Source organism: Ochlerotatus camptorhynchus, unplaced genomic scaffold (genome assembly GCF_037179485.1).
Source record: "Ochlerotatus camptorhynchus isolate MF236.1 unplaced genomic scaffold, CSIRO-AGI_Acam_v1.1 ptg000211l, whole genome shotgun sequence".
Taxonomy (NCBI): Eukaryota; Metazoa; Arthropoda; class Insecta; order Diptera; family Culicidae; genus Ochlerotatus; species Ochlerotatus camptorhynchus.
Window position 1 is genome coordinate 2244794 of NW_027040701.1, and position 26330 is coordinate 2271123.

The window sequence follows — 26330 nt, forward strand, 5'->3', positions numbered from 1 at the left end:
ACACATTCTTTTCATTCATTTTTTAGCCACGTCGTAAACGATTATATAAAGGCACTGTCGTCAAGTGTGATACCAGCAAGTTTTCCCGCAATTCACTCTTAAATTGTATGATACTAATTAGATTAAATAATGTACATTCTATCTCTATTCGAAACATTTTAGGGAAAACGATTGCGTGACGTACTTTATTTGTTTTTCATTTAGTAATTATCATTGAATGAATAACCAATAATACCTATATTGCAGTTATATCATACATAATTTATGCATAGCTTCATTTTCGAAAAGGGTGAATACTTCCGTTATGGCTGTGTGTCCTGTTGTGTGTTCGGTTGTGGCATTTGGGAATAAAATTTAGCATGTACAGGTTGCTTTGGGATGGAGTCAGGTTGCCGTGATGGAACTACTGACCCTTAACCAAATATACTTTAGATAGGAAACTAATCTTGGAATGAAACATTTTATCACAGAAAAGTGTTACTTAAGACGGACAAAGACAAATTAAATTTTGCGGATCAATGTAGAAAGGTAGCATAATGAAAAAAATTGAGAATATTTTACTTTTAGGCTGTTCTCGTGGGAAGAATAGGATGCGGGGGTCCGCATAGGAAGGCAACTAGGCCTTAAATATGTAGAATAAATCTCCCCATTTTGTTTATTTATAGTTATAGGCAATAATGGAAGACGTTATTTCAAACAATACAAATAGTAATCAGAGCTTTGATCATATGTTTGCTAGCAAGTAAATTTTAGGGAATAAAGAAAATTCAATATGTAATGATAGGATGAGGCTGGTCAGGAATTTGTTAATTGTTTGTAGTGGGAGTTTGAATTGTTATGCAATTGTCTGTAGCTTCTCACTGGTATTAGCTTATTACCCATCAACCGCAGAAACTATATGAATTATCGCGTATCTCTGTTGTTCATTACATACCAAACGATAACTTAATCATATTTTGTCGTGGAGTGTTGAGATGCTCGATGACCCTGGAGGAATCATGTTTGCTTACTGAGCAGAAAATCATGGGTTTGATCCCAAGCTCTCCCACTACATAATAAACCACAGGTTTCGAGATCATAAAGCGCCGTAATAATCAAAAGTTGAAATGTTAAAATCGTTATCGCATTGGAACTATTCTTTACCTCTCAATAAACCATAAACTTTAAAATGCACAAACACTAAATCCAATCAACAAAGTATAGCGCAACAACGCTAACGATATGGAAGCATCATTATATAATTCTCAAACTTGATCCAAAGCAGAGCAGAACTCCCAATAATGAATTCATAAATAATTAAATAACTCATTCAAATTTGAAATTATTTCCATCTTACACATAACATATCATTTTGTAGCATCGTGGCCAACTCAATCCAAAAAATGTCCAACCACCCACTTGAATCTAATCATCATCCCTTTCCATGGCGATCATGTAGCTTCCATGTGGCGAGTCAGCCATTGCCCCTTCTTTACTATCAGCCTTGAATTGACTTGCGCTCTTACTGCTCCACCCTGCGCTACACAATGAAAATGAAAATAGAAATGAAAAACTCTTTCTCATAGGCGTTACTAGGATGTTGGGCTGGGGGGAGGGGTGGCATGGCACTAGTTGAAGTTACAGAAACCATCGGTAGTATAAGGAGGTGAATTACTTTGCCCTATTGCTTTACATTTGCTAGTAAAAGTTTCACCAACTATCGATACAAATTTTATGGAAAATATTTCTGTATGTATGTATGTTTTTTTTTCTGAAATCCTGAGAAAATTTTATGAATGTTTGACTCAAAATAATTTATTCAACCATGATTCATTTATGAGTAACGAATTTTCAAAATGTAAGATTTTCAGGTTTATTTGAAAACTCGAATGAAACTTAACGCGAGTTTGACATTTTTTTCTTTCTCAAATTTTAATTCAGAATTTCTAATTCTGAAGAACTTCCAGCAATAAGCATTTTAAGTGAATGTTGGTTGGATAAATGAGAATGCTAGAGAATGAACAGGACATTTCTGAGGAATCCCACCAAAAAAAATTTAGCTGCGTACAGCCAAGAATGACTGAGAATTGAAAACCAATTGAAGGTTGAATTTCAAGATTTTCCTAAAGAAAGAATATTAGTGAAAAACATTTATATCTAAGGGTTCGTCAAGTACATACTCTGAGCAAATTGTGGGACACTTCCATCGTTGAATTTTTTTTTTTTTTTTGTTTATACTATTTCTAAATCGTTTTTAACATTTTGAAAACAGTGCCATTTTCTATTCTGACTGAAACGCGATTACGTAATGCATGGAGGGGGGGAGGTGTTCGAGCTTGCGTTACTTATTGTCTCATAGTGATGAGGGGGAGTAACGCGAAATGTTACGTAACAGATTAATCAACATTAAAATAAAATAACAAAAACGAACAAATAGCTGCTAAATAGTTAGTTAATTAGTTATCTTTATTCATGAGACTTTCAGCCAAACGCTGGTTCGTCTTCGCAAAGCTGTTAAGGGGCTGTTCATTAACTAACTACGTGGACAGTTTTTTGGGATTCTTGACGCCCCTCCCCCTGCGTAGACAATTGCCCAAACAAAACAAAATTTGTATGGGTCGTGGATGCTCACCCCTAAACTGTCTACGTAGTTAATGAACATTCCCTAAATAAATCCAAGCAACCCTTATATCTATAACATAATAAAAACGTTTCGCGCACTGTTAATTGATGTATCTTTATTGAATCCTCAAGGAGGAGGGTGAGTTTATGCCTTTGAAAATGTATTCACTTCCCCAGCATACTTGATTATCGCCGGAAATGAAAATACTACTTTTGAATATTTGATTCGCGATCCACGCACCTTAACGAAGCAAAAATGCAGGTGAAACTTTTTGCATTGCTTTACACCGTCTCCCCATAAAAGTCATGCAGCATCTTCAACCACTAGCAGCGAAGAAATAAAAATGTAATAAAAGAAAAAAAAAAACATATTACAAAATTTAAATTTCAGTTTGAATCTGGCTCATTTTTCTCTCGCAGCGTTTCCTTTCTTATGCCTCACCCGTCGATTTTCCTCCCCACGATCCATATTTTCTAGTTTCTAGCGTAGCCATAGCGCAGCATCATCTTCTTGCTATTATAGTTCTCTCCGTTCGTATGAGCGCGAGCGAAACGGGGCACCTTCAATGTTTATGTTTTATCACCCACTGCCGGAGTATCACGGACGGAGCTCGCGTGGGCATGAGTGAAACAGCGAGCTCCGACTGAACAACGTCCGTTTTATTATTTATAAGATTTCCTTATGGGAACACAATCCGAGGCACAGAATAAAGGAACGAAAAAAGTGCGATGTTTATACCGGGAAATGAGCAGCATGAGCCCTCCAAACATCTCCACCGCAACGCGAAGCATAGAGATTCAGATGAGCGAATGAGAGGAAAATGGGAGAGAGTGGAAAAGTGTCCCCATTGATGAGCAGCGCTCGGAGTTCGGGTGTGGGTAAAAAAGGAAAACAGAGAATCGGCTACGCTCTCGTGAGAGAGCACGCCATCGCTGATTGGATGGTGCGGAGGTGGTTCGCTCACTCGAACAGGTAGAACGAACGGATCCTCTCTAGCGAGTGATTCGATCCCCAACGAACAGTACTAGCTGGACTGTGGTAGCGTTGTGTCGTGTTTTGCTCGTCGCTCCGCGTTCGTTGAATGTTCGGTTTTGTGACACAGAGTTTACTACCCAAATCGGAATAAATCACAAGTGATTAACGGATTGATTGGGGGAAGCATAGGAGAATACTTATCGACATTTATCGCGGCGCAAATATATTTTTATCGCTGAGAGAAAGAGCTTAATGCGATTGAAAATCTCGGAGGAAAATCGCTTTTCGTCGCCCGTTTCAACACAAGGATTACGTCACGGTTCGTTTACAGTCGGAGGAACAATTTCCAGCTGAGAAAATCTCTCGGGAAAACGTAGTTTGCCCGTTTGTTTTGAAATCAGTGCACGTCCCGGAAAACGGAAATGAGCATACGAAGGAGGGAAATTTATGTGGAAATTTGATTAACATGCGTACAAGGGAAGGAAGGCAGTAATAGTTGCGTTGAAGAAATAAAAGTACAGTGAGTGTTTAACATATGTGGGAGAATTGAGCAGCGGAAAAGGAAGAATATTTCGAGTGTTTCGTTCGGTTGTGTTTTTACTGCGTTCAATATTGAAGGGAAAATAGCAGTGTGGTGTATGGAAGCACCAGCACGTTAGCGAGAGCATAGACATAGAATTCTCCAAAACCGTGGAATGTTTTGACGCAATCTAGGGAGGAATCCACCGATCGAAGTACTGTTATAAATAAAATCATAATTTATAACTCCAGTCGAAGGAGCGTTTTTCCACCGGATTCCATCTCAGGGTCCGCAATCGATCATTTTTCTCGACGGCAGAAAGAGTGGAAAATGCCCAAACGGCGACTGGCGAGCGTGCGATAATTGATGATTTGACAGTTCGCAGCTCCAAGGTAACACAATTCTTCGTCGGACGTCCGGGAGGAATCGCTCGAGGGGACTATTATTTATTGAACTCACTGTTGGTACTCCAACGAAGACGACGACGACGACAAAAGGAAAATCTGCCAAAAACAAAAGATCCATCCTCTTGGGCAGCATAACAGAGGAGACAAAAAGACCAAGATCGGACCGAGCAGATCTCTTGCCCTGTGAAGGCCCCGGGAGCTGTGTGTATGTGAGTGTATGTAACAGAGCACAGGAGAACAATTCTTACCTTCGCAAGAGGCTTGACTGCTGCTATTGCCGTCTCGGTGCTCTGCTCTTTACGTCAAGTCTAGAGCAGCCTGCAAAGGAGGAGGAATACGGAGGAACACAGACGCCCGAGGAAGATCCAGACATGGCGCCGAAATACAGAAAAAAGAAGGCAAATGGTAAATAATAAATTAGAAAAATATATATTTTTCTCCTGATTTTTTTGGGTTCCTCCATTTCCACACGAGGCCAGGTTGCTGCACTGAGCCCAGAGTTTGCCGATGGAGAAGGTGCTACTCCCGAACAAGGCTTTGGGTTTTGGGTCGCGCGAGGCGACTTCATATTTCTATACACGATATTATTATTATTACGATTTATAGTAGTGGGTAGTGTTTTTTTTTATTCTTCTTTGTCGAGGTCGAAGTTTTTTGCCGGCTAGCCAAGATGCTGCCGTTGAAATTTAATAATATAGAGCACCAGGAGAATTGATTAAATCTTGGCTCGCATGGGGAACGCCTTCGCTTAAGAGGTGTTAAATCGGGCTACGAATCCGTTGGAAAGCGCAAGCAAACAGAATCGAGTCTTCTTTTTCAGATCCCGGGCATAGTGCACAACCGAACTGTATTCAAATATGTTATCGATTTTGTCACTTTCAACGCTTCCGGCAATCGGCAAGAGAAAGAGGACCCGTAATCCATCATCGATTTCGTTTTCTGGTCGTTGGAATGTATGTATTGAAATCAGATCAGCACAAACCTCGAACGCCAGCGAAAGTCCGGATCGATCTGTAAAAAGTGCGATTCCATCGCGGGGTTGGGAAGACAAACCAAACCAAAGCAGCAACAGCAGAGGCATGAAGCCGGCCGACGATGGGAGAAAGAGAGAGAGAGTTCGTTAAACCCATTTTTCACAGGTTCTTATCAGCTGCAACGGTTGACAGGAGACGTGCGATAAGATTTCCAAAAAAAAAATGTTTCTCCTCTCCGGTTCGGTTTCGGTGTTGCGATGGTTGGCTGGGTTGTCTTGTTTTTTGTTTGTCTGTTGTGCGTTTTCAATTCTGGTTCATATTTTGGGTTTCGTTTTTTTTCGGTTAGGTTTAGGTTGTTCTTGTTTTGGAAGTCGCTGGGATTTTCTTTGCAGAAAAATTGTAGATTTTTTTGTGGCAATAGTTTATTTCAAACTGTCTAATCAGCATTGTTTAAAGTTTAAAATAAGAATAAAAATAATGATTGGATGATTTACAGATCCATATTGTTCAGTGTATCGTATCATTCGAGCAATTTAAAAGGACGTTTTCTACCCCTTTAACTTTTCTCTGGAGCAATAATTTGATTTCTTTTTCTGGAACCTTGAGAAGATAGGGTATAATTTATGCTCTCCAAACTCATTTCCTTAACATCTCTGGTAGATGTTCGTTTCAAAAATGCTCGACTAAATGATTAGTTCTTTGATATAAAGCTTATTATGATCTTGAATTGCTAGCAGAATAGTTTTCCAATGTGCAAATTGTAGTCTTAAATTAAAATTCTTTATTTCACCAAACCCATGTAACTGCCCCGTAATATGTAAACTATATCAGATTAATATCAAACAAGGGTGTTTTTAAACATCCTCCGGAATTGTCTCTAAACTTTCTCTGAAAGCTTCGTCCGACTTGTCTCAAAAGAGCAATAAAAATGAATTTTTTGACTCGACCTTCTACGATTTGCATGAAACATTGCATAATTGTTTGTTATGGACAATTATCACATGTTTGCTGCAATTTGGTCTTCTTGGATCTTGTATTTTTTTTAAATGGCCAATAAAAAATTAACCTGCATACACTTGACACAGACGAAGATCTGATCGAGATTGTCATGTAGTCATTCCAAAGTAATGGCTCTGGTTTAAATTATTCCATAGAGCGCGGCGACATATCAAATAACTACAACAAACCGAGTTGAATTTTTCGATCCCAATAAAACAAGAACCTGGAGACACTTACCACATACCAGGATCTGGTCTATGTTCTTAGGTAGTCCTTTCGGAGCAATGACAACCTATTAGAGACACCTAAGATACTTCATCTTATTTATCTTTGAATATTAGCCTGAATCTACGTGTCGCATGTCCATATTCTTGAGATTCCATCACGGATTAAAGGTAAGAGATTCTAGAATATCCGTGGTAATTATCAATTCTTTCGAAACTCATCGAAGAAACACATGTAACTGCCGAAGCTGCCATGATCCAAAATTGGTGCACAAATGACGGAGATTTGATTTTTGTGCGACATTTAAAATCAGACGCCAGTTAGAGGACTCCTGTTAGTCAATTGTTAGTCGAAAACATTTCTTCTAGTAAACGTCTAAAATCTGAAACCAAGTCTTGTTTGTTAGTCTTTATAACTGCTTTCGAAGCTTGTCCGGAAGATTTTCAAAGCCGGTCAATCAGTTCGGTGTCCTTCTCTGTTGGTTTCTGCAATAATTTGTAGATTTCGGTGACAGTTGGCTTCTACTCCTGCAATGGGGCTGCCGTCTTAGGTGTATCTTCCGAGGATGAGCATTTCTTACTAGTCGCTGGATGCCAACCAGACGCTGTTTGAGCAGCACCTCCATGGTGAAAAGATGCTCGAGTTTGGCGAAGCATTTCCTTTATCACCGTGCTATGGTTTCAGCGCCAGTTACCTCCTTACATTGCTATTGGCGAATTGACAATATTGCCCACACAACTATATCCATTAGGGAGGAACAAACTTTTTTTTCCGAAAGTTAACTTGCTCTCTGCTGGAATTATAGATTATGCTATTAGGAACAATTCTTCATAAATGAAAACTCCCTAGAAACATGTTTAGACGTTGCACTCTTCGAATTTCTGATTATGTGTTCGAAGGGGTAGAGCAATAACCAAAGTGAATTTAACTCCTTGTCTGTATCTTGGGGTCAATATGACCCCAGGCAATTTTTGCAATCTTGATTATACGTTAAAACGATTTTTTTTTTCGTTAGCATTTTTGCATGCTAAAGTCTTCTTGGTATGCCTGCTTCTTAGTTGAGACATATATCGAACTTTATTTAATACCCGTTTATAAAGATTTTTGCAAAGAACTAAGCTTTATTTTAGAGGTACAGACAAAGGGTTAATCAATACAATAGGATTGAATTTTGAGGTCCCACAGGCAAATTTAGGTATTGATATGTATCGATCAAGTTAATTTATTTTGGCTAGAAGTATTTTTATGGTGGAAGAAACAGAAATTATCAAACATTTTAGTGAAATCATTTCAGTAAAATTTCATATATTTTTTCTTGGATTTTTTTTTTGCGAACAAATAACCTACCTACTTATTCCTTTCCGATTTGGATGAATATTTTGACATGTATTCGGTATGCAGGATCATTTATTTTCTACGGGACTCAAAACTGATTTTATAAAAAGGGTGTATGAATTTTCACATATACATTTCAGAAACCTCATGATCCAGAGTCGCGAGTGAGCTGCGATGTGAAGTTACACATACAAAGCAAGATAAAAATTGTTTGCCAGCCAAAACTTCGCATTGCAAACAGGAAATATCTCGTAACCTCCAGGTCCGACCCAAAATTCTATATACCAGGTCTAAAATGTCCTGCATACTTTTCAAGATATCGGTCCTCGATCAACAGTCACCTTAGAAGGATTTTAACAATTCCTTTGAAGGATATTGTACTTTTAAAAATAAATTTAATATTGAAAGTTCCTTTCAAAAATTACGAATTCTCTTCGATTATCGAAAAAAGAATCTTTCGTAATTATTTGAATTTAAATTATCCCGTTAATTTATTTTCAAAAGAACGACATTTTGTCGGATTGCAATAGAAGCAAATTTAGCTTGGCAAGTAAATTTTCTATCAGTTTGATAAGGTAACATTTTGAAGCCCAGTAGTGAGTCAAACATCCAATCCAACCAGAAGTCATATAACATATTAAATCGCAACATTCTTCGTATTATGTGAAAATTTAATCGCATGTAATGCAAATTTACGACTGATATACGATCAATCATTTTATACATCATTCCACGCAAACCATATCTTCTAACTATGAGACCATGCAACGTTCTTGCACTTGATCATTTTGACCGTTCAATCAATGTACAAATTCCGAGAATCCTCATATACTTCAGATCCAGTTCCAGTGCCATCCTGTTCTCCCCACAAAGAGACACAACTTTCCAAATTAAATACCCACTTCGATGCCTCGTTTCGATATACATTTTTTAATGAATTCGTCTTCACTTTCCGATTGGAAATTATCTCCAAGTCGGTGTTTCCGTTCCTCCACCTGTCCTCTTTTTCGCACCTGTCCTCTCCCCGGATATCCCCAATCGCTGAGGTGTCGTCTCCGAAACGCACATCCAATTCGTGTTCTTCTTCGAGTGCTTGTTTACTCCAATAAAAAGCGATCGGCCGGTTCGGTAGAGCCCTTGTACCTCCACCGGCCGACCGCCGGACAATTGGAACTGACTGGCTGCCCCAAGAGCAGAAATTAATTTCAACAATTTCGTCTTGGTCGTCGACGTCGTTGCCACTACCGCCAACGTATGAAGGAAAACCGACGACGACAGAGCTAGAATAATAATCACTTTCCTTATCGCTGCAGTGCTGCTTGCCTGCCTTCCTACCGCTTTCGGAGGTATCTTGTCTTGATTGTCCGGTTTCGACTCGTTTTTTTTTTTCGGAAGGTTAATTTTCGGAAGAACTTTTCCCATCACGATTGTCACTGCGCTCAGCGCGCAGGAAAATTCCATTTTAATTAATTGAAGAGTTTGTTCACGTGCACTTCCACCAGTTGATCACGTTTTACTTTTATGCTCAGAATGTCTTTGGAAAAGGTTGAATTTTTAATTCGACAGGAATTCTGTTTCTCCCAAACTCAGCTGACAGCTCTTCCAATCCAAAATACAATGCGTTTTCAGCCGAAGAAAAAAAAAGAATTTCTTGAATTGTGCTCTTGTGGTATTATTGAAAAACTAAAAACCATCAGCAAAGGTGAAAGATGAGCAGTGAATGCGGTATAATCCGTATCTAATCTCCTGAAAAATCTTTCCCGTTCTCCCATGTTCCATCTTCTGGACATTTAATTTGATACACAGTCACAGTGGACTGCAATCGGTCTTTCCCAAATTCACTGAAACCCGCGTGCTCTCTAATTCCCTTGTGGTTCTGGTGGTGGTGCGACTGTCAACTATGGTTTAATTTAACAGGAAATTCTTGCCCTTTCCATGTTTCACGTTCGTTTCTATTCAACGAGGCTCGTTTCGTGTTAATGGTGGTGGAGAAGAGACGTGTTGAATATACGATTTTTTAATTTTAATTAATTAACTTTTTTCTCGGCGTTCAGTTCACTCGAGATGCATTCAATTCCAGGAAATGGAATGATATGCTTTGCGCTCCCTCTCTCAACCTACATACGGCATTCCTGGTAAAAGGATGTTCGTCGTTTGGTGAGAATTCTAAGCGTTTTCCATTTTTGCACTACTTGTTTTCGTTTTCCCAACTCATTCGAAATGGGAATATTTCTGCTACTAAGGACAAGCATTACTGGTACATAATCTATATCTGGATCAGCACACCAAAGCATATGTCGCTTGCTTTTGATTGTGAATATGGTTGCTGTGCATCTTTTAACGTAAAATTCAATGATAGAACAAACTTAATTTAAGAAGTAAGCTTGGATCATTTTTTTTCTATTGTGCAGCAAGGAAGTTAAGCATGTTTTCCACCATAGCTTATAATTTTACCCGACTTTGACACAGTGTCCCATGATCTTCTGTCACATTATTCTCGGCCTGTCTCTCAGTTCCTGCTTTATTCTGTTTGTAATGCACATGTTGGCCCTAAAATGTTCGTTCCGTTTCCAACTGGCACAGAATGCACCTCGTTGTTGTTCCAAATCTACAACGACAGAGTGCAACAAATGAATGCATTCACAGTTTCGTTCGATCACTTTTTTGCTCCGATTTTTGGAATTGGAATTCTCTACCACTGCGAATGCGTTTCTTCGTATAAAAACAAAACAAAGCTGCGAACAAACGTGAAACCAAACTTGCTACTGCTTACGGGCATCATGAACATGTGAATAGTGTCCGAAGGTATTCATTCCTAAATCAGTCCTTTTTCAAAACCCAAATGAAAAAAAATATCTGTTTCTCTGCCTGTTCCTATACCATACCATTCTGTTGGCCTTTTGAGGACCTGAGCCTGCATGGCATGAAAGGATCCTATAGATTTGCTCGCTTCCCGAAGAGGCGGACTCACTACAATGTACGCCATAAATTAGGCATTGAGAATTTTCAGTGTGAGGCTTTCATGTGTTGTATACGCTAACGAAGACAACGACAACGACGACGGGTGTTAGCCGGTCCTGGGTGTTAAATTTCATGAAGGTTTTGATTACCACGATCAACCGCTGCACTCCCGGCACTGGTCGAGAGAGAAACACAAAGATCGTCGCTGTTCGTCGTATAGAATCCAAAACGAAAATCTGGACGGAATCCAAGCACTGCCTCCGTTTCGAATTCTAGGATTTGCTCACGAAGGACCGACAGGGTCCACAAAGATTTATGCTCATGGTCGTTGCTGTACAAAGCGAATGCGAGAAGAATCGTAAAATTTAATGTTTCTCTCGTTTGTCTCGTTGTTCTCGTTCTCGGAGCTTTGTTTGGATTCGGTTGCGTCTTTCTTTGAGGCCTAGAAAAACCGTCCGATTTCTGATGTCGTTTCGATAGTGTTGTTGTGGGTTGGGAAACTTGGTCGAGTTTGAGTTGCTTGGAGAGGCATCGTTTGGCTTTCACCGCGTGTCTTGCAGCAGTGCGGTTACTAGCTTATCGAATGTCAACGAGGATGAATTTGAATTTCAAATAAGTTACACAACGTTTGTTGGAGGATTTGTGTGGATCATCAGACTTGTCATGAGAATCAGGTGTTGGTTGAACTACAGACTCTGACAAGAGATTCTTTCGGTGTTATTAATTTGACCAGTATTAAAAAAAATTGATTGAGAAAAAATCTCTATAAAAAACTATTGTTGGGATTTATCCCGAAACAATTCCTTGGATCAAACGTTTTGTTTGTGTGCTGATCAAAGAATTTAGTTTCTTAATCGACAAAATCTCTTCCTCGTGCGGATGGGCACCCTATTAATGCACTAATGTTCTTATAATCCAACCGCCTCGATTCCCTCGTATAGGTCAGGTCATGAACTCAATAGATTAGCAATAATTTCAATGATACTTAAGATTTAAACAAAGCACTTTTCTCAATTAAGGTAGAACTAATTAAATTTGCTTTATAAATTCGGCCACCACGTTGTAACGATTGTGAAATGATTGTTCCTTTTTTTTTGCTTTCTATCTTCTGTCTTCTTGTCAGTGCACTGTCTGTCGTTTTTTTTTATGTTTTAATTTGCCAAATTATTCTTTAACTCATCTTAGCATACACACTTAGAAAAATTCATGTAAATTTAGGTGCTCTGAGAGTGACATATACGAGCGTCATTTTTGACATAAAGTTGAGTCATAACAGACGCGAAATAAAGCTCAATCAAACGTATTTTTCGTCGAGCAACGAACTTTTCAGTCTCGGTGCACTTAATATTACATGACATGTTTGTTTACGTCTCATCTTTTATGTCAAAGATGGATTCCGTCACGTGTAAAATTAGTTATTTCTAAGTGTGTATCTTTGAATCTTAGGATTCCACTCAATTGTCTTATGATTCTGTCCGGTATTACCAAGAAGCTTTCTCCATAAAAGTCTCAGATTTCTGTGCAGAACACTTAAAGAATTCCTTCCAGAAAACTCTTGGAATTCACTTTTAATTCATCGTCACATTCTTAATAAATCTCGTGAGAATTTGCTTTGAATATGCCTTGGAAATCTCTAGGTATGTTATTTAGAAATTATAAATATATGGTTCCAGGGGTATTTTCCTCCGAATTTCCTAGAAATTCGTCTCGAAATACCCTTATGAAGATCTTTTCGAATTATCTTGGATTTTTTTTTTAACTCTTCATCAATATTTATTCTGAATGCTTCGGAATACAATTCATAGTTTCTTTGAAAATATGCTTAAAATGAAATTCTCTCAAAATTCTCATGAATTCACTTAGCAATTTTCTTGACACTATGTTCAAAATAGTTTGAAACTGTTACAAGAATTGTTTGAGCTATATTAAGAATTAGATTCGCTTGGAATTATTATCCATATTTCTATGCAGTACTCATCTGAGTATCTCGTTGATTGATTGATTGATCAACAATTAAGAAATTTTCAACCGTATTCTATCATTAAGCTTTTCAGTATTGTAATCATGTAGTCAAGTTTGCCGTAGGGTTAATTCACTGAAGAAAGGAGGCTCCGAATTCCTTCCGAATGCTTCATGAAATTCCTTCCGATTTGCTTTAAAGTTGCCTAGAATTCTACCCATAATCCCCATAAAAGCCTCTTCTTTCCATTTCCATTAGATGTTTTTCAAAATTACCTGAAATTTTCAGTCAAATTCCATTGGATTTTTTAAACTTTATTTAGGAGATTTTTAGCCACGGGCTAGTGTATCTCCGAAAAAATCCATTGGAATCCTCCCCAGAATTCCTTTAAAATTATCATTTGAATTCTATATCATATTAATTTTCTAGCCAATACTTCATAGTGACATCCTTAAAATTTGTTAAACTCCAAGAGCCATGATTTTTTTTGAATCTGAGATTTTTAAAATACGCAATATCTGAAGTGAAAAATGTTGTCATGCAGTCTTCAAATAATTCTTAGTCCAAGTATTCAAATGTTCGTTGTACTGTTAATCACTCAATCACTTCGGCTAATAGTGCCCTTTGAATAATTTACATTTAAACATTCTGAGAATTTTTAGAAAATTTAAAAAAAAATCTTCAAAAATTATCTTTGTACAGCCATTGTATAGCAAAACGATATAGTGGTTCTCAGAATTTCGTAAAAAATTATTTGTAGTTTTGTTCCGTATCGCAAAATATTAGACCCGACCACCCTAACATGGAAAGGGTCATCCTAATGACAAAAAAAACACGGGTCTAATATTTTGCGATAAGGAACAAAACTACCAATTTTTACGAAATTCTGAGAACCACAAAATTCTTTTGCTATGGAATGGCTGATTTGATGTGATCGGGGAAATGCCGAAACTTTTTTTCTGCTGACATAAATTTCTGAAATCAATCATGGCGGTATTCCTGTATTTTTACCATATTTATCTTTTATATGAAACTGGGAAAACCGGGAATTTATTTTCTTAAATTCAGTGGCCACCCTGATTATGCGAAGATTAAGGAATTTCTGAGAGGTTAAATCAGAAGTATGTAAGTATCTCTATTTGGCGTAGATTAACTCCAAATAAAAAAAAGAACTCAACTTCAAAAAATTATTTCCATCGTTACGAACTTAAGACCAAATATTTTAAGCTAACATTTAGACCAATATTTTCAAATTTTAGTTGTATTTTTAGGCCGATTGTTTTTCAAAATCTTGCGATATTTCATCAGATAATTGGAAAAAAAGGTTAAAATCAGACCGCTCTAGATCTATATTGAATTAGATTGAATTAATTTTCATATTTTTTTCTTCTTATTTATATGTAGGCCTTTTGATACAAAGTATAGAAAATAATTGGAACGACTTAAACCATAATTCGAGTAGTTGAAGGTTAAAAGGCCTTTGACTCTTTTTAATGCCATTTTAGTGTGCATCTAAGATTATTTTGTTTTTGTTTAAACTGATAATGACTATTTAAAGTCAATTCAACCCTTTTAGACATTTTGTTAACGACCAATTAAATATTAATAGCGATCAATTTAAACCAATTTTACCGTTGTAAAGTAATTTTGCAGTTTCAAATGCAAATGTATGTGCTTTTGTTTATTTAATTTGTTTCTAAACAAATAAACGAATAAACAAATTAAAGTAGGGGAAAAGTTGGCTTCGGCAATACTTTAACCTATTATCGTCAGGGGGGTAAACAACGTCCTTGAGAGCTCAATTTTGGCATGTGGATACATTGTGTTTCAGAGCAACTATTGGCCAAATTTGAGTGCTCTAGGACTTTGTTTACCCCCTGACGATAATAGGTTAAGGTATTGCCGAAGCCAACTTTTCCCCTATGTAAAGTATATTGGTTTGATTAATTAATACAAAAATATTGCATACGCCATTAGCTGATCGATTAATTTGAACGATTTAATCAGAAAAGGCTTATTTAATTTAATCTATGGTTAAAACAAATTCTCCGCAGCCAATATCAAGTTTCAGCTAAGCCATGCAGTATTCAATACATATTTTTTATAAAGTATTCATTAGTACTTGGACTACTCCAACCCAAGATTTCGTTATCACTGGAAACGTTCATGAGCCAATCGCTTCCAGTTACAACGTACGTTAAGCTATCTAATATCTTCCTCAACTGCAAATAATCCAACGTGTGCGAGGAATCGATGACCTCGTCCGGGGTCTATGGGGATTATTATTTTCGCTTTTCCTATTTCCGGCATCCATGCTATATGCCCAGCCCACCATAGTCTGTCAGTGTTTATGGGCTTCACGCTATCCCTCCGTTACTCGATACAAAACAGTTTGGCTTAACTCAAAAATCGATTGAAATCGACCATCTCGTACCACAATCAAGTGGTCTGGAAAATCTGTCAGGTGCATGGATTTAATCCATTGCCTGCAACAAATTTGCAACATTACCCTATAGCAGCTGAAATAGATCCTATAACGATGATGATGATGCTGATGATGATGATGATGATGAGTATGATGCACCTATAACCTCGCTCTCCCCGCGCTCGGCAGCGCAGACGATTTCATCCGTGCAGGAAGAAAAACAATAACAACCATTAAAAGATCTTAACACGTTGTTATTTCGGTTATAACGGGAAGAGGAGTTGCTGCGGATTTTAGCAAAAAGACGTACATACATTTCCCCGCAGCGCAGCTCACGTTTACACCCCGAAACAAAAACAAACCGCGCGCGCTCGTTGAATTATGGCCGTCGCGTCACTGCACCTCCGTCGTAAAACAAAATATACGAAAAAAAATAAAACAAAATATACAAAAATCTAGTCTGCCACTTCCTAAACTCATTAGTCTCATTCCATCTCTCTCTCTCTCCCGCGCTAAGATAGTTGCGCTTCGGACTCGGAAACTCGGGGTCGGGATGAACCAGTTTGCGCTTTCTTATTTCTAAACAATCCGCCGCTGAGACACGCACATGGCCGGAATGCACGGACGATGAAATCAACTCAACAGTGAGTTGAATTGGGTTTTTTTTAAGTATATCAGTTATTATACATCATTTTGGAAGAGCTTCGTTTTCTGGACACAATGACAGTTTTTTTTTCGATCCCATAGACCTTAAAAGATTTACAGCAAAATAATACCATACAAAGTCCCACCGAGAAGCGCTATGTTGGTGATTTTGCTAATGTAATCGCACTTATTTAAAATAGTTCCAGTGCACCAAAATTGATGAAATTTTTGGATTTCATGGTTACATTTTTATTGCAGATTTCGAATATGCATTTACCTTAATATTCCTTAAGAACCCAATTCGAATCAAATTTTTCACAAGTTAATTTGCTAATAATATTCGAGAAGTTTTTCCAGGAAAATTCAACCCACTTTTGAGCAAATCCACTTTCGGCCAAATTGAGTCGAATTCAACTCACTTTTGAGTCGGTTTCATCGTCCGTGTGGGTATACGACGAACGGATCATGCGAGTTTGTGTCTTGTGTGTGCTCCAATTCCTGTGCTGTACCCCTCGCTGTTCGTCTTCTTCATCTCCCTCACAACGACAAGGTGCATCTAATAATAGCAATACGTGCGTTGATACTTCTGAAGATCTGCGAACTGTTCCATATGGAACCACGAGCGGAAGTTACTATAATGGGCGGTAGAAATCCCGAAATTTTGGCACGGCTTTGTTTACGTTTTGGCCTCCAAAAACGGTTATCTTTTTTCGTTTTTTTTTTTTGTGAAGCGCTCGCATTTATACTTGTTGATAAGGACGATTGACCTCTGAGTCGAGCGTGAGCCCGTGATACCCCGCATCAGGGCAGGGATGAGTGTTTAGATTTTGTTTGCTTTTTTGTTCCACCGAATCATCAATCGGGAATCGCTTGGGGGGAAGTGTGGCCTAAACGACGGCATGACGGTGTAAACAAGAGCATTAATTAGCGCCGATTATAGCGCGCGCCCTATCCAATTGCTGTTGTTTTGTGCTGGTGGTTGCTTTAGGTACGGAGCGAAGAACACGAAGTCTCGCGTGAGTATCCAACCTATGAGCAAATACTGCCTACCGTCATGCTCAATCGCGTAGTACCTAGGTTCGCGGCGGAGAAGGTGGGCATTTAAATGCACTTGGAGCTGGTGAAGTGGCATGGGTTTGCGAGGGAGGGGGTTAATAAAGATATTGTATTGAATGGAATTAAAAGTTTATTTCCCGCAATTAGTAGCTATAATTGGACTATTTGGTCGTTGGATGGTTGTTGGTGGGGTTAGAATTTGTTGAGTTGAAGAATCAAAAGTGGGTTTAGGTAGATGTAGTATCATGAGTATTAAATGAAATTCTTCTCCTAAGCGATAGTTTCCGGAGATATGCTGTCTTCTTCTGAGAACACATATGAGTAAATATTGAAAATAGGTTTGTCGCTATTCTTAACTAAACTTGTAAGAATCAGAGTAAGTCGGTGAGCTTCACTACATTTCATGTCTAGCTACAGGAGCATCTGCCAGTCAGGCCAGAAGACATGAGGCCACCTTCTATCCCCAATCTGCTCCTAACTCATTCGAACACAGCCGACCTCAGAAGGTTTGGCCCAAATACCGGCAAAATAACTCTGTTAAAATAAATTTTAAATTAAACAAAAAATACGCACAGTCTTCAGAAATTATAAAACTGGAAGCAATTCCCGATCGTAGATTTATAAAAATCGGCAAAGGAATGACGAAATGGGAACAATTGGATTTTGATCTAATTTGATCTTTCTCTAACTTGTTTGAACCAAAAACGAAATGTTTCTACTCAGGATGACTTTTAAATTTATTTACCTTTCCATAAGAAACGCATCTGATGAAGAGTCGCAAATGGTTGAGATATTGTTAAAAATTCAACACGAAAACCAAAAATGTATTGCATTGGTTAGTTGCACTTCCTATCATCTTCCGCAGCGAAAACCGCTGCGAATGATATATGTTGACCTTGTAGACAATGTAATGATTCTCTATCTTTTTAATTTCGTGTTCTGTCTACGCTTTCGACTATACCAGCAAGCATTTTATTTATATCGTTGTAGAACGACGTACACACTTGCCACATTTCTCTCCAATTCATGTTCAGCAGAAAAGCATGCGAAATCGAGGAAATGAGCACTTCTTATTCGCTTTTAGCCGATCCATATTTCGAAGCATGGAGAGTAGGGGAGAAAGCACTGTTTTTTGAAAGTTTTGCTACCTTCGTAAAGCTCTAGAATAGGCGTTGAGGGTTTTTTCAAAATTTTTGTGATGTTCCAAAAAGGTTTGGAATAATTTTCAAAATTTATGTTCTTCAGGGCAGAGAATCGCTTTTTAATTTGTTTTTGCAAATCCCGCCAGATAACTGTTATGGCAGGATCGAGTGTTCTTTGATATTGCCTCCTACGGACATTTTACAGACGGATCAAGAGCTGAAGATCATCGTCTATTATAATTGAATCACATTTTTGTACTGAGACAGCTGTTGCATAAACTATGGAAGTAGTCAGAGATTCAAAAGCATAATTAATTTCATCTTTGGTTTGCAAGGAAATGCTTGGATCAAAGCTATATTCCATAAATCAGGCATAACATTTAAATTAATTGTAACGCCATGTTACAATTAGTTTGCTTGTTTTTTACAATCTTCGATTTTCAATCTATATTTTCTTAGATATAACTATATTTTGGTGAATTTAGCAATGAGTAAACATTTAAATGTGAAAATAATAAAAAAAAATCTCGGCCAAGCTCGATCTGTAGAATCTATATTTTTTTTCAATGTTAAATAATTAGTTAAATCGACGTTTTTTGAGGGTAGACTGAATTTTTTCGATGTTTTCACGTACATTTCACATAAAATTTAATATGGCACTTAAACTAGGCGGCTTAATGAGAACCATTGTAATAAATTGAAATATTCAACAAGATTTTAATACCATCAGTTTCTATTTTAATTATTTTGATAAGATCGGATTCATAAATCCTTTTCTATCTTGATTGATGCTTTCCTAGTGGATTCAGCATGCGGCTAGGGGAAATGGCTAGGAAAGAGTTTTTATTGTTGCTAAATAGCTTTTTTTTGTAGCTTTCAAATGGTTCTCAATGTGTTCGTCATACAACATTTTTGCAGTAAATCAATCTTGAAGAGCTTCGAAAATATACCCTTAAGAACCTTCTCCAGGATAAGCCAACTAGACAGATTCTAGTCTTAATGAGGTTTTGGTGGATGAATCAATGGCAAAGTAGCCTTGACCAGGGTTTTATGAATGTTGTTTTATAGTAGCTTTGTATTACTTCATAAAACTTAAAATCTTACTTGGGTTGTTGGTTACCTGTGTTATGACAAACCACATCAGGGGCTTCCAGATAAACCTGAAGAGGATTGCCACTTGGGTCCGGTGGATTTGCCTCTTAAACTCTTAAACCATATATAAAGCTAACCTAACCTTGAACCATAACGAATCAAATTGAAATTTTAAAACAGTTTATGGAACACTCTTCTAAAAAATATTAAGCCTCAAAAGTGAAATAAAATTTTTTGATCTTTAACTATTTTTAAAGAGTTAAACATCAGAATTGCAAATGATTCAATCCTGTTGGTTTCAAAGGAATGGTGGGTCTATAAAAGTTATTACTAGCCATGAGTCGATGAATTCAGAGGCTTAGAAATGACATAGGCATGGATAGAGGCTACCTAAACATTATCATAAACATACAATGTTTGACAACTTTGATTCTAGACTTGAAAAGTGTATAGCATAAAATTCAAAAAAAATATTAAAAGTTTTTAAATATTACTTTATATTTTTATGGTCCTGGGTTTGAACCAATTTTGTATGGATTTTCAGCTATCTAAATTCTGAACTGAATGCACGCTAAATTCACATAGGGGAATTTACGTATTCTCGTCAATCTAAGCAGCGTCCGCACTTCTATTAGCATTTTCTCAGCGTCACGCACATATATGACGTGTCTGTTTGTTTACATTCATCTGCTGCTTGTTTCTCTATGCATTCCAATCGACAGAATTTTTCAAAACGTTTTGAAAGCGTTTTTACAACCCTCCAAACTTCTCAGGTGAGTGTGACTATTGTCGGCAGCCTCTTTTTCTTCGGCAACGTTCCCATTAGAACTGCGTGTTAACCAGCTGTTCTATTATCGGCAACTCGAAATCGACCCCATTTTGTAGTGCGTATGCTTCATTTGAAGAAAAATGTGGCATTACTGGATTGCTCGATCGTACAAATATAATCAGATTGAAGCTGACAGGCTAAACAATCGTTTGGATACATTCAGGGAAGTGGGTTGATAAGAAAACATAGTGAAATTAACGTTTAAATTTTGGTTGCCGAAAACAGTCAATGGGTGCCGAAGCCAACATTTACCCTATTAACGAAATCTTCAAAGAGCAATGTTCGTGATTCCAACCTTACGAAGAATTCTATGAGTATTCCTTAGATGGAACGTCGTGAGCTAAGCAGGGTGTACTGTACTATTTGACAACTTGAGGTTAATGTACTATTTAGCAGCTCATTCAGCATTGTTTTGGTTTCTTTCTCTGAAAATCTCAAGATGCGATTTTGTGCGCTTTGTGAGATAATCTATTTTAAAAATTTGCCTGGTTTCCCAAATTTTTCATTATATTTTTTCTCAAGCTGAATGTTTAAAACTAGTTTATTCCTTAGCAAAAGCTCTGTGTTTAAGGTGAAATTTACTTCGGTGCGTTTTTCAAGGATTCAAACCCAGTTCTTTTTCGACGCTCTTCTCAGCCAATTCCAATTATAAATATTTCCAAACCGTTTTAAATTCGGCTTCATGTACTCCTTTGTGAACTAAACATGAGTACTCTTTTTGATCAAGTGAGGTATGGTAAGCCTAGCTCAAAGGGGATAGGAAATCTTTTAGAATTCTGTGATGTAAGAAGAATAGAGGCTTATTTTTTTCCTGATTTCCACGTGACGTATGCAATGTATGGTCCAAATATATGGAGTTAATCATGTTTAGTAACTTTTAACCGAGCTCTTCACTATGGAATTAACCTCAAAGAAATCTGGCATTACTGTAATGAGATGCTATTTAATTTTTATGAGCGAATATTACACACTAAATTAAACGATTTTTTCCATGTTTGTTAGATAAAAGCATGCCTTAAAAATATTTCACAGTTTGTTAAGTTCCTTTTTTTCACTCATTAGGTTGTTCATTGGTATTAAGATTTTCCAATATCAATGATTAATAATCTAGATATCAGAATACGACAAACTGTTTTGGACATTTGCATCATTGCAGCTGTCCAAATGACATATTGATCATTGTAAATTCCATTAACGATAAAAATAATTTACATATATCAGTGTGTCTAACGGATGATATCCTCGCTGGGGGTAAGTGACTCACACTATTTGACTCGATTGTATGGCACAATCTCTCTCGATTGCTTCCGGGAACATGAATGATGATCGCTCGTGATGAAATTTATGCGCGCGTTTCGCCGATCATTGCCCGGCGGATCACAAAACTAAACAGTCACGCGCGGTTTGGGTGCTACTGCTGAGTATTACAAGTATAAGCCATCCGTTCTGGAAGGCTTATTTTTTGCACACCCTTACCAATCTCCCTGACCCGCTGAGAGTTTTGACAAGTCGTCAGCTTAGCGAGAATCGAATGAGATTTGTCGTGTAATATGATAACGCAGCATGTGGTTGCTTTCGTGGTCGAAGCGGGTACCAAGTTTTTCGATTCCGAACGTAGGAGTTGGTAAAAGTTCCGACAACCCACGCGGCTGACTACTGCCGTGGGCTGTCGAAATCATAATCATTCGGAATGTTGGTTGGTTCATAATGACCGGCTGGATGGCTGGCTGTGGCGACACTCTTGTCGCGCATAAACAATAAACAATGTGAAGAAGTCCACCTACTTGGCCGTAAACAGTGCTTTCAACTGTCCTCTGATGCACACTGCTGTCGTTAAGGTGTGAAAATAAGACAATAATGTGAATTCTGGGCAGTACCTAATCATTAGCCTCCTTGAACGACACTTAATCAATCATGCCTTTCTGCACCGAGCTAGCTACGACTACTAATTATCCTCTTCCAAACGATCGCGCGCTGATCTCGTTGCTGATGCACGCCCAAGTGCGTCCATTTCGGAGAATGACGCTGCATCAGCAGCAGCAGTGATTTACCCGTAGCCACTCGAGACGTCGTCGTATGTACGCGCCTCCATGCTTTCACTCCGCCAGTAATTACGATGTCGTCGATCGTCGAGCATCGGGGCGAGCAGGATTCCTTCAAGTGACCCTCTTGACTTGACGTTCTTCGACCAGATGGCGCTCCATACGCGCGTTTTCTCCCTTTCCCGTTCGTATAGCATCATCGCAGTTCGCCTTAAAACTTAATGTGTTATTGATTTTTTCTCCTCCTCCTCCGGGTGCTCGTCGTCGCACTTTGCTACTCCACTGTGCCACTGCTCGCGCGTTCGTAAACATGTTAAACTGTTTCTTAATTCGGCAATTATTACATTATCATTATTATGGCTGTTGTTATTTATTTTTATTATTATTATTAATGGATTTCTGGGAGCTGCTGCTGTTGAACTCTTGTCTTGTACCGGTGCTGTTCTCGTCTCCTCCAACTGCCCCGCAGCGTGCTTTGTTTCTCTTAGCCCTGCTTTACTCACCTCGTTGACCACTTATTTGACGGACAATTATGTTTCTGATACTACTTATTTCGTTCGCAGATAAACAACTTCCTTATAAAGCGCTTACCTTTTTTGAGAGCAACCGGCAGACCTTGATCGGACGCCCATCGATGGCGACAGGTCTAACGGAATTTGCCTATACGGTCCAAGGTCGTAAACCATCTTTTTTTTTCGTTTAGTGCTTTCGTTCTCCGATTGTGGTTCATTTTGGCATATTTCACCTTTTCCGTCGTAAATAACCAACTAAAAAACGACAAGATAAACGAAACAAAACGAAATCGTTTTCTGTCAACTCCTTAACCTCACTGCGAATGTCGCGAATGTCGGCGGAGAGGTTCATTAATTTTGTCACTCTCGAACAGACCTAGTCAAAGTTGAATATTATTTATCGCCCAATAAAAGAGTAATTTTCAGCAATCATCATTTAGGTTTTTAGGGGTCCCATGTCGTCGTTGGTTGACGAGGGGTTTCGCAAAATGTCACAACTTGATGAAGGTAAACTCTGATCTCGGTTTGTGTGGGTGGGGGTGTTGTTTGAACGTGGACCCCCGTAAGAATACGTATACAGATATAATTAAAAGCAGGATTTGTGGCCGTGTTTGCGTTGGCACGACACTCACAATGGACTATTAAAAGTGGGAAATTGAGCGAATGGGTGGAAAATTTATTGTTATGTGCGCTTCGGATGATGGAATGGGGAGGGTGTGCGTGGGGCGTTGTGTGGGCGATTTGTTTTGTTTACTTCTGAGGGTGGGTAGCTAGAGAAATAAGGTTATGCATTTAACTGTTGCGGAAATGGAACGAACGATATTGGTTGGTGAAGTGATCTTGATCTAGTTTCTTAAATCAATGTGTAAGCTGTAAATCATAATCAAATATATTTATTTTTCTCTCTGTCTCTATTTCTTCCAGGTAAGTCACGACCTGCTGCTGGTAATCAACCAAAAATCTACCTAAGAAACTAAAATTGCCAACGGCAGCAGTGAGCAGGGTGATCAAGCTAACCGGGCTGCTGATGGGAGATTGCGCGACCACGCACTGCCGGACCATATTCGATTGTTATTCACCATTTCAAGGCCGTCGTCGCCCTGCCATGCCATTTGTTTGCTATACTACACACCTTCATAAAATTGATTGAAATTTATGATATTTTCCAATTCCAACCACTAACTCGACCAACGATTCCTGACGTACAGAAGCGGTGCAGTATGAGCGCGGCATGGGAAATCGATCAGGCTTGAAACATTGTTTTCGAGCGTTCACCATACTTAAGCACACACATGTGCCTTGTGCGATCTGCCAAAGGCAATGCTAATGCATTCTCATTCTTCAAACAAAAATAAACACAGCCGGCTGTTGCTGGAGTGAACGGAAGTTCATCTGAGGGGACAGAGAAAGAGGTGATGGGGAAACATATAAATAGAGCACTTTTCCCGCGTCATTTGCTCAAATCCAATTTGCGACTTTGCGTGAAGAAAGTCGTCAGCCGTAGAAACAAAGTAGGAAAGCATGTGATGTTGATTGTGGCGAGCAAAAGTATGTCAGTAGAGTTGAGTGGTGTGGTGCAGAGCCGTTGCGTAATTTGAACCATTATCGGTGTGGATCAAGTCAAATTCGATCGAGAAAATCTGTCATTCGATGATTAAAATATCCATTTAGCCCTACGATCTGGGGGTACTTTTTCATAATTACGAGTCAGTCTCTGCTTTCGCCCGCCCTCGCCGTCGCCGCTTGTCGATTGCCATGCGGGCTTCCAAATACGGAAATCTCAACTCGGTATTTGTTTACCAATTACGGACTCGATCCGGGCTTACCGGGGGTTCTAATGATTGATGCCTCCATATAGTGCCCGCTTGGTGTACCACCACCAGCACACACGTGTCAATAAAGCATGACCATATGGTCGACATCAAGCGATTGCAATCACTCAAAACTGCAGGCGTGCCCACTCTTCCAGACCGACCAAAGTCCGCGCAAAGTGATCGATCACAGATTTCCCTTCATAACGGTAGTCGTACTCTCACCGCCTAGGGTTTTTGAATTAATCTCTGCGCTACATGCAGGGCGAACGACTCCCACACAAACAAACAGTAGCTGCAGGACAGCAGCTACTTTACAACCGGAGAGATCATGATCGTAAGCTAGAATATTTGCTACAAACCTCTTATGAAAATTCATAGTCACGACCGCTGTTGCTAACGAACACGCGGGTGCGCAGAGTTATGACCCCTTTTGCTCGACAAACTCAAAATGGCTTCCATGGAGGACCAGCAGTCAAAGAGTGACAAAACGACACTGCAGAGAATTCTGACTGGCGAAGAATCAATTACCCGGAATTCAAATTAGTAACCCCTCTCGTCTTCGAGGGGAAAAAACAGACGAGTGAACGCGTCGAAGTGTTTGCACCTTCAATTTGACGGGCAAACAATTACAACAACATATCACAAGAAGAATGCCACAGCAGCCATGGCAGCTAGGTGCTTCCATTTAGAGAGGCAGTGATAAATTGTTGATCAAACATTTGGGAAGCCCCATTGTTGTTGCTAGTTGATGCCCGTTTTTGTGTGCTTTGTGCGCAGGTAATCAGCTACAAAGCTACTCTGTTCAAAGCATGTCACTGTGACGACGACGACGACGACGACTGGACCAACCGACGGGGAGAATAATGAGGAATTGTGGAGCCGTAATTATCACTTCTTGGCGAAAGGTAATTTACGCTTGATTGAGTATGGTACCCTTGAGATGTAGGTATCGGAGGGCCGGCTGTTAATTGATAGCATGTTTTCGGTCCAGGTTTTCTCTGAGCTGTTGTTTGAGTTTTCTTGTTATTGTTTCAGTAATTGTTCCACTTTACTGCCCATAAAAGCATAACAGTCACATCTTTGCTTGGTTTGAAAATACCAAAAAAGTGCTCACGTAATTTTTGCTTGACCCCTTACGAAAAATTCATGTAAATTTCGGTACTTTCGGACTGATTTATACGATCGTCACTTTTAACATAAATTCAATGAAATCATAATAATGCAGTTCATTCGTAGATACTTTTCGTCGACTTACATATTTTTCGACCTCGGAGCACATAAAATGTGTGTTTAAGTTTCATCGTTCCAGAGCTGAATTCACGTATAAAATTAGTTATATCTAAACGTGTCATAGTTCTACTGTTTTTTGCAGGTCGGTTGTAGTTAGTATTTTAATTTTCCGGCCTTTTCTTGTTTACCTGGGAACAGCTGATGACTCTTTTTATTCCAGGGAATCGGGAGATCTTTTAATTTAGTTCGAGATAGAGGTTCACGAGAATGTTATTTTTTAATAGTTTCAATTGCTTAGTTTTTGTTATCAAACATCCCTTGCAACTTCCCTTGGTAGATTCTTCCGTATTCTACTAGAAACTTTTTTCGGCTTCCCTCTAATATTTCGTTTGAACTGGAGATTTTTTTCCAACAGTCCTCGGAAGATCCTTCCAGTCCCTAGAAGTCCTTCAAGTATCCCTAAGAAGTGTCTTCTAATTTTCTTCTCACTTCCTTCTAGAAGATTCTTCAAAATTATCATAGAAGTTCTTTCCGTTGTCTTCGGAAACCCATCTGACTTCCGTCGGAAAAGTTTTCCAACTTTCT

At 38.6% G+C, this 26330-nt stretch overlaps 2 protein-coding genes across 3 annotated transcripts in view; both read left to right on the forward strand.

The window, feature by feature from the left end:
- Nucleotides 1-26330, forward strand: part of tkv (thickveins) — a 357489-nt gene that overhangs the window by 309915 nt on the left and 21244 nt on the right. Inside the window, exon 1 of one of the 2 annotated variants that reach the window (XM_065224469.1) lies at nt 4824-4909. The exons of the other annotated variant lie outside the window; for it this stretch is intronic. Within the exon in view, the coding sequence (XP_065080541.1) occupies nt 4876-4909 (34 nt within the window). The 5' untranslated portion in view covers nt 4824-4875. Of the gene's footprint in view, nt 1-4823; nt 4910-26330 lie in introns of those variants that run through there. 2 annotated transcript variants of the gene reach the window in all.
- TpnC25D (Troponin C at 25D) overlaps nt 4826-26330 on the forward strand; it is a 115171-nt gene continuing 93666 nt past the window's right edge. Inside the window, exon 1 of the mRNA XM_065224503.1 lies at nt 4826-4909. Coding sequence (XP_065080575.1) covers nt 4907-4909 — 3 coding nt within the window. The 5' untranslated portion in view covers nt 4826-4906. The remainder of the gene's footprint in view (nt 4910-26330) is intronic.